At 29.3% G+C, this 8,738-nt stretch overlaps 3 protein-coding genes across 8 annotated transcripts in view; 1 reads left to right on the forward strand and 2 right to left on the reverse strand.

Moving 5' to 3' along the window:
• LOC123006853 (inositol polyphosphate-4-phosphatase type I A) overlaps positions 1-4,227 on the reverse strand; it is a 22,107-nt gene extending 17,880 nt beyond the window's left edge. Inside the window, exons 1-3 of one of the 3 annotated variants that reach the window (XM_044401758.1) lie at positions 4,082-4,227; positions 3,694-3,831; positions 2,959-3,027 (exon numbers count right to left, since the gene is read on the reverse strand). In XM_044401758.1, the coding sequence (XP_044257693.1) occupies positions 2,959-3,027; positions 3,694-3,811 (187 nt within the window). In that variant the 5' untranslated portion in view covers positions 3,812-3,831; positions 4,082-4,227. Of the gene's footprint in view, positions 1-2,958; positions 3,028-3,693; positions 3,832-3,887; positions 4,037-4,081 lie in introns of those variants that run through there. The other 2 variants (XM_044401837.1, XM_044401919.1) reach the window with 2 other exon arrangements.
• Positions 4,228-4,414: 187 nt separating this feature from the next.
• Positions 4,415-5,690, forward strand: LOC123016378 (DNA-directed RNA polymerase I subunit RPA43). Of its 3 annotated transcripts, none has more exons than XM_044416739.1 (6): positions 4,454-4,559; positions 4,605-4,835; positions 4,882-5,211; positions 5,262-5,380; positions 5,425-5,539; positions 5,595-5,690. In XM_044416739.1, the coding sequence occupies exons 2-6, from the start codon at positions 4,648-4,650 to the stop codon at positions 5,620-5,622; spliced, it is 780 nt and encodes a 259-aa protein (XP_044272674.1). In that variant the 5' UTR covers positions 4,454-4,559; positions 4,605-4,647; the 3' UTR covers positions 5,623-5,690. The 3 variants fall into 3 exon arrangements, with proteins under 3 accessions (XP_044272692.1, XP_044272674.1, XP_044272682.1); XM_044416747.1 differs by having other exon boundaries at positions 4,489-4,547; XM_044416757.1 differs by having other exon boundaries at positions 4,415-4,549; positions 5,425-5,690.
• On the reverse strand, positions 5,556-6,718 carry LOC123016363 (nitric oxide synthase-interacting protein homolog). 2 transcript variants are annotated; one of them, XM_044416727.1, is made up of 6 exons: positions 6,517-6,718; positions 6,256-6,470; positions 6,097-6,209; positions 5,864-6,051; positions 5,710-5,818; positions 5,556-5,662 (listed from the first exon to the last, which is right to left on the reverse strand). In XM_044416727.1, the coding sequence occupies exons 1-6, from the start codon at positions 6,690-6,692 to the stop codon at positions 5,591-5,593; spliced, it is 873 nt and encodes a 290-aa protein (XP_044272662.1). In that variant the 5' UTR covers positions 6,693-6,718; the 3' UTR covers positions 5,556-5,590. The 2 variants fall into 2 exon arrangements, with proteins under 2 accessions (XP_044272662.1, XP_044272653.1); XM_044416718.1 differs by having other exon boundaries at positions 6,253-6,470.
• Between the last annotated feature and the right edge of the window lie 2,020 nt (positions 6,719-8,738).

Genomic DNA, 8,738 nt, shown 5'->3' on the forward strand with positions numbered 1-8,738 from the left:
AATTTAGATCTAAGAAATTAAAAAACATAAGACTTTAAGTTCCATCATTAATTATCCGATTTTAAGAAATTAAATGTAAAATAAATAAGTTATTGTAAATGATAGCTAGTTTTAATTTTTTTGAAGACTAATTTATTTATTTTTTAATACTCACAAATTCAAAAGATTTTAAATAGTGTGCAAAAATTTAAAAAAGTTGCGGTAAAATGAAACTCAATATTACCCGAATATTTATAGATTCTGATAAACAGGATGTTCGAAAAAAACGGTAAAAGATTTTGGGTGGTGATTCCTTTGGTCAATAGAGAAAAGAAATCCTATACTATACCCAGGAATGCTTCCTAAAGAAGCTAGAGCGATAATTCGACCTTACATACATAAAAAAATTCATTACGTAGGATTTTTTTTAAAATTAAGTAACAAACCGAGTTTGTAAAAAAAATCATAAAAGGTTTTCCAAAGCAAAATTTTTCGCCTTAAATAGGTAGAAGACAGATACTAGGAAATTCAGTGCCAAAAAATTACCCAAAATGCAACATTTTGTAAATTTATCTTAACCGGTTACTGAAATAATTGAAAAAAAAAGACCTTTTGGTTGCCATTTTCAAAGGGCTTTAACTCCCTTAATTTTTTTTTCTTATATTGACCTATAGAAAATTTTGTAATGTTTTTTCGGCCAACTTGTATAAGGGTGTAACTTCGATTTTAACGTCAAAAAATCTTTAGATTTATTTAATTTTTGCTAAAAAATTTATAATTTTGATATTTGGTCTTTGCGACCGAACGGTGCGACCGATTTTTACCAATTGTTTCGTGCTGCGTCCCCTTCCTACAAGAAATTTACATACCATATTTCAAGTTTCTTATAGGAAAGTCAAAATAGTCATTTTATATGTTTTTTATCAACTTCAAAAAGCACAATTCGTACTGTTTAAATGTTAAAAAAATAATGAAAAATTTAGAAAGTCCATTTGTACCTAGAAAAAAGATTTAAAGTATTACAAAAATTTACATCTAAGAAATTAAAAAACATAAGACTTTCAGTTCCATCATTTATTATCCGATTTTAAGAAATTAAATGTAAAATAAATAAATTATTGTATATGATAGCTAGTTTTAATTTTTTTGAAGACTAGTTTATTTATTTTTTAATATTCACTAATTCAAAAGATTTTTTTAAATAGTATGCAAAATAGAGGTAAAATGAAATTCAATATTATCCGAATATTTATAGATTCTGATATACAGGATGAAAAAAACGTTAAAAGATTTTGGGTGGTAATTTTGGTCAATAGCAAAAAATAATTCCTTTACTATAGAAGCTAGACCGATAATTCGACCTTATATACATAAAAAAAATTCATTACGTAATGTATGGTCAAAAAAAACGATTTTTTTAAAAATTATTTTTTTTTTCTAAAGCAAAATTTTTCGCCTTAAATAGGTTGAAGACAGGTACTAGTAAATTCAGTGCCAAAAAATTACCCAAAATGCAAAATTTTGTAAATTTATCTTAACCAGTTACTGAAATAAAAAAAAAAGGGTTTTAACTCCCTTAACTTTTTTTTTCTTATATTAACCTAAAAAAAAAATATGTTTTCGGCCACCTGTATAAAGGTGTAACTCAAAAAATCTTTAATTTTATTTAATTTTTGAATCGAAAAATTTTTCAAGATTTCACCTTTTTATTTGTTATTTAAATAAATCGACACTTTTTCCGTTTTCGTCAGTTTTCATTCAAATTTTTATTATTAATGTGACAAAATTTGAAGTTTTTTTTATTTATTAGTGCAAAAAATTAACAAAAAATCGGTTTATGGGCTTTCAATAACCCACAATAATGTTGCATGTAAAATTAAGTGACAAAATTATGGAATAATCTTATTAAAACTGAAAATATTTTGACAAAAATGCTCAAAACGGGTCAATTTTTTTTAAGAAATACAAACTTCTCAGCTTGATTTACAATTGTTTGTTTTTTTGTTGATATTATTTTACTTATGGATTATTTTTTTTTTCAAAAACTTTATTTCTAAAAAAAATTAGGTGTTCTTTTAAAAAATACGAAGACGTGATTACTCAAAAACCAAAAAAAAATAAAATTTTAAAACAATAACAAAATATTTTCACTTTTAATGAGATTATTATTTTGCCACTCACTGTATAAATAAACAACGTTTTTTACTAAACACCTGTATTATCAGAAATTTTTTTGACCAAACATTATTGTTTAAACTGAACACGTCACAATAGGAAATACAAATAATTCCACAACCGGATTGACGTGAAGAGAATTTTAATTTATTCATTACTTATTTTAATGAGTTTTTTAAAACAATAGTCTAGAAAAATTGAATAATACATTCAATAAATACATTTTTTTATTTGTTTCATAATTTTTCTTCAACTACACAAGACGATTTTTGTAAATATTTTAAAACTATGTTTACCAAATGATTAGATTGTTTTTGACATTACTCATACTACGTCGTTTTTAATACAATGTTTTGACGAAATAAAAAATTGCAACTTTGGATAAAAACGAATCAAAACTAAATGTTATTGTGGAAGCTGTAATGATGACATGATGACACAGAACGATAGCTATTTTAATAACCCAAAATCAACCTTCAAGCCAATGTTAGTAATGAGTTGATGTTACAAAACGAATCAAATGAACAAGACCACCACCTGTCATTTTAATAAATTAGCAACAAATTACATGTGTGTTAGCAAAGTGTTAGTTACTGTAAATTCATCTTGCATGTTAAATAAACAAACAAAAAATGTAGAAGTAATTAATTTGATAAGGACCAATTAAGAAATAAATCCAAAGATGAGCAAAAACTATTAAAAAAAAAAGATTTCCCATTGTTAGTACAAGGAAAAAATTATTGGTCGTTAAAAAAATATTTAACAAACAAGATAAAATCCAAGCGAGGTGCATCGTGGTAGTACCTTTGCTTACTCCCCCTACACAGCTCAGATTGCGAAGTCTCTTTTCACGTTTTTGATATTTCCTTTTACCTGTAATACACGATAAGAAACATATAAGCTAATGAAATCATAAGTTTAATAAATAAAATCACACTTCATGTACGTGGAGTAGCAAGTACAAGTATTTTTTTCCATTTTTACTGGTTAAGTATGTACATGATTGCATGAAAAGTTATGTAAGTATACACAAATAGGTGGAATATTTACAGTAATTAGTAATCAGAAAAACAGTTACTTTAATTTTCTCATTTTTATTTAAAACAAAAAACAAACATTTTCCAGTTAATCGGCGAAGAATTATAAAATGAACCTTAGTGAAATCTTCACAAGGTAGAATTAAAAGTAAATTGTGAGAAAATTGTACATTAGTAATCATGAAAAAAAAAACAGTAAACAGACAATAGTAAGAAAAGCGAATATCCCATAAAATTTTTACTTGATAAATGCTATTTTTTATAAATCTAGCAACACAACTGATTATTAAACTTTTAAAAATGAATAACAATGAGAAGAGAACACTACTGCACCTCTCATCATTCAATTTGCGATGGTAGAACTTAATTTTTCATAAACATAAAAAACCCACACTTGGCTGTTGTGCAATCGGTTTCTGAAATTATTTTTACATTTCAAAAAACAGTATTTTCATTGATACAACAGCTTGAATCTTAATTGATGTAATTATAAAAAACTTACTTTCAGCTTTTCGAAAAAATCCGTCTTGTCTCTCACGTATGTACAAAATGCCCTCCTTTTCAAATTTGGTGGATGGTTGTGTGGCCAATGTGATCAGTTCTTGTTTATTAAATCGCATAGTAAATGATGATGAGTTGTCTGAAATGAAGTAATTTATTGAAAAGAAAAAATATTTTGTATATATTTCTTCTTACAAAACCACAATCAATTCGACACTTTTCGAATTCACAACGACAAAACAATGACAAACTCCTGGCTTTTGCCATGAACATGTTTCGAAATTTTTCCCAAATTTTTCTACTCAAAAATAAACAACATATCCCAGTTGAATAGTCAAATCTTGACTTATTAACGAGAGGATTACCATAGCATAACATGGTCAACTTACCGGTTTAAATGTTTTTTACACTATAAATGTTTTTTTTAATTCATTTCACACAATTTTAAGACTTGTACAAATTGTATTTAACTTTGTACAACCCCCTTGACACTTTTGAAACGAAACAACACGTAAAATGTCAACACCTGAGGTGGTGGTTGGTACGACTGATACCAAAGCACTAGATAAAATGAAACTTACTAAAAAGTGCTCATGCAACCCTACTCTCTCATAGTCTTATTATTTAAACTATGGGAAAATACGGAGTAATAATTTTAGAAATCATGTGTTTCTTCTTAATTTTGAATTAGGTTTAGTAAAATTAAAGATTGCGTTTCGTGAGTTTTATTAAGAATAATTCCGAAATAAGACGTGGAGCACATAGGATTGTAAGCGCACACTTCAATTGTCAAAAATTCAAAATAGAATTTTAAACGAATTAAAAAATCAAAAATTTAGAAGAAAGTGCTTTTTTGTGTGAATAAATGTAGAGTTTTAATTTTACGTAAGTCCTTTACGTCATGTTTTTCAGGTTCTAAAAAGTGAGGTTACCCAACCCGCACGTGGCCCCCACAATGAAAAAACAAAAATTGTTAAAGACATTCAACTTCGATGAATTGAATTCGTTGGTGGTTGATGAGAATTCATGTGTTGAGTTACTTAATCTTCAGGAGCACATAGCCCTACATCCTTACCATTTGAGTGATTTAAACAATTCCGTTAAGGAGATTTTGAATTCAAAAATAGGCAAATTTTGCATTAGGTTTGCATTTAAACAAAACGGGACACAATAATTTGATTGTTTTTAGATTAGATGGGATTCTTTGTGGCTACAAAAATATAAAACTTCTATCAAAAGTGGGACAAATTTGTGAAGATTCTTGTTATATTCACGTCGATATTGAAGCCGGGTTTTTCATTTTTAAACCAGTCGTTGGGAAAATACTGGAGGGTTTTGTCCACAAAAAGACAAAGGATCATGTGGGTTGTTTGGTACATAAAATTTTCAATGTGTCTCTACCAAAGCCAAAAAAACAGGAATGGATTGGCGAAAATCTCAACCTTGGTAGCAGGATACAACTGGAAATTACGTCCACCAATTTCGAGGGAAAACTACCGTTCATTAAGGGGAAAATTATGTAATTATTTTCAGTTTTCATAAAAAATGTGAAAACTAATTTGGTTCTAGAAATGTCCTGGATGAGGGGGTGAATAACAAGATCACTTTTGATGTAAATATTGACACAGTAAATGAATTAGCAACAGAAACTAACAAAAAACCGAAAAAAAATATTTTTGATGTTGAAGGTAAAATCGCAAGAATGAAATTCCAACCTTTAATTTTTTTCTAGAACTTGAGACAACTTCAAAGAGTAAGAAAAAAACGAAACGTAAGGCAGAAGTCGACGATACTGAAGCACCAGTGAAAAAGAGAAGAAAGAAGAAACCTGTAGAAGAGGAATTTTCGTAATTAAAAAAAAACTGAGTCAAGTAAATTTATTAAAATTAAACTCTCAATCAGGCTTGAAGAGCTGGCCGTTCTTGCTTAGCCTCCAGTTCAGCGTTAGTTCGGGCGTACCCTGTGCCCCCCTGCAAATAAATCGCTTTATTTTTGCAATTACAGTTAACTGTTTTACCCTCTGCATCACAATAATGTCTTTCTCTGTCAATTTTTTACTAGTGAGTGGATGAACCCAATCTTTTTTGATAATTTTCTCCACACATTCTAACGTGACAACGTCACCCCTAGAAATTTATTAAATTTTGGTTGTGTCACCTTTTTACACTCACGTTGGTTTGAGGACGGCACAAGGAACCGAATTACTCAAAACATCATGTGTTACAGCACACATATAACGACATTCCCTCGCAATTAGTGACTTTTTCTCGCCGGAGTCCTTTATTGGAGTAAATTTGACCTCAATCAGGTCTTTTACTTTGAGGGGTTTCCCCGAAATTGGGCACAAAACGACATTATGCTACAAAAATAATGATTGAATAAATAAATGAAGACAAGTTCTTACAGGTTTCTGTAATTTGGGCTTTTCCGCAGTGGGTGTTTTAGATGGGACCCAAAAACTTGGTAATTCTTTGTCACGGCCCACTGCCATGTTGGAAATTGACGACGTGCTTGGTTCTAAAATCAACGATAAAGAGAAATTTAACTAGAAAAAAAATACCACTCGTGAAGTGACTTGTTGGTTTGCTAATGATACTATTTTCTCCTTTAAGAAACCGTTCAACTTTTTGGTTAGTCTCAGCGGTGGCTTTGTCCAAAGAGATTTCATCCTCCTTGCGTTTAAGTCTTTCATACTCTTTCAGTTTTCTACTGTTTTCGTTTTTCTTTGCAATGATGTATTCCAGGATCACTTCTTTATCGAACAAATAACCGTCTTTTCTGTGAAATAGTTACAAAATTGGGCTTTTGTGTGGGGGACACTCACGTTATCACTGGGTTTCGACAAGGTTGCAAAGACAAGCAACAAGAATCGAAATCTTTGATTGAGTCTTTGCCCAACCGCTGGGCATTTGTACCATAACCGGAAGCTTGGGCATCTTTCTTTTTCTCGTGGTAGGTGTACACAGCCCCTGCAGTGCAATTTCTGGCGTGTCTTGTCATAATTAAAAAAACATAACCTTTACTTGTCAAATGTCAAATTTGAGGTGAAGTTTAATTGGTTGCATAACCAACACAAAAAAATAATTAACACAATGAAATATATTTAGATGAAATAATTTTATACAAACTTACAAAGAACGTAAAATATTAACAGAATAAATATTTAAAACATTTATGAGTGAATGTCGGACTAACAATAACGAATGAATATCCAGCGACCACATCTATTATTGGTAAAACCTATTGCAAAATATTGTATTGTACAAAGGTAAGAAAATACCATACAAGCACGTAGGCATGTAAAATAAGAATAAATTTTTATATAACTACATTCGAGCAACTTATTATAGTTATTATAAGTTGCCCGTGCATTAATAAAGGCATTTCGGTTTTCGGTAAACATTTAGTTTAGTATTTTTCAAACGGTGGATGAAATTCTTGCAAGTGAAGTGATATTGTGTTCACCGAGAACCGACCTTTTGTAAGTTTTGTTCAAATTAAAGCTAATCACCATACAAAAGCAAAGCAAATTAAATTACAGCTTTCATCCATTTGAGGTAAAAGTTTGCTCTCATAAATATCGTTCGAAAGTGATTATTGTCAAAAGCAGCCTTTTAGTTCATGTTTTCGTGGCTGATTTTTATGAATTTTCTTGGATTTCACCAAGGCACTGCTTGGTTGTTACGCCCTTCTGGTGTGTAAAGTGCTGAAAAACTAAACTATACAGCGTGCGCCAGAAATCGCGCCCCAGAGAAAAATTTCAAGTAAGATACCAGGAACATGAAAAAAATGTTTAAAAAATTCTATCTGTCAAAAATTTTTGATATTTGACATTTTTTTATGTTTATTTAATGATACTGATGATCTTGTATGTTTTTTTATAATTATTTAGTAAAGGTACAAAAATTTTGCCAATAAAAGCCACAAATAACATTGAACAGAGTTACAATGTAGGATTCAGCTTCCTTTTGTCCTCTTCTTATGACCTGTAGCAAAAAAAACTTGGAAAATTATTTTTTCAACAGAAATGAAATTAAACTAAAGATATTTTTTTCCATGTTCCTGGTATCTTACCTTATGCTGCATTTTTATCTGGGGCGCGAGTATCTGGCGCACCCTGTATATTTATTTAATTGGTTAACAAGTTGCATTCTGAATTATAAAATTAAAAATAAAATTTGCTTGATGTAAATGTGGCAAAAAGAGGAGTTTTTACCCCAAATAACTTCCAAAAACTGTAAATTAATTTAAGGTTCGATCTGATTGGCAAAAGACTGATGTCTCCCCACACAGAAATGAACAAAAATAATAATTAAAAGGAGAAATCTATTTTTTTACGTTCTAAGCAAAAAAACGAATTATTTTTTCTTGGAATCCACCAGGCTTTTTGTTTGACATAAAATTACAATTACCAAAATCAATTTGAAATATTGCACGAGATCGTTTATTAATCGGCAATTCATAATTTGGATAATCAACGCACTCGGAACATTAACAATGCATAAGAAAAAGAAAAATTTAATAATATATTATTTTATATATTATTTTATTTATTTAATTTAATAATGATATATTATGTTATTAGGAGTAAAAGTAATAGTAATAACTTCACTTTTACTCCGAATAACATATTTTATCCGCAAACGTATTCAAATCGAGGGTAAGAAGCAATGCTATAATTGCAAGAAAATAGACAAAATAATCAGAATTTGTGTTGAGATTTTAGAAAGTGTATTAATTTAACTAGTGCAGTTAGTAGTGCAAAATATCGAATGCTGAAGCATCAAAAAAGACCAGAAAAAAACAACATTGGTAAATGTCATTGTCATAAGACACAAAAATACAATTTTTAGTCCAAAGCGCTGGAAGACAAAACTTTTACTTGTGACATTTGGTCATAAAAGTGGTCACTTTTGTGACGTTTTCAGATAAAATATAAGGTTTTTAAACCTCACCCTAATAATTTCTCACAATTTTTGTTGAAAATATAAAAAATACATATTTAAGAAAATTATAATTAAAAATTAATGTGTAGAAAATCTTTTC

The sequence above is a fragment of the Tribolium madens genome, unplaced genomic scaffold, assembly GCF_015345945.1.
Source record: "Tribolium madens isolate multiple individuals breed KSU strain unplaced genomic scaffold, Tmad_KSU_1.1 Scaffold_11;HRSCAF=98;Tcas5.2_LG3b, whole genome shotgun sequence".
Taxonomy (NCBI): domain Eukaryota; kingdom Metazoa; phylum Arthropoda; class Insecta; order Coleoptera; family Tenebrionidae; genus Tribolium; species Tribolium madens.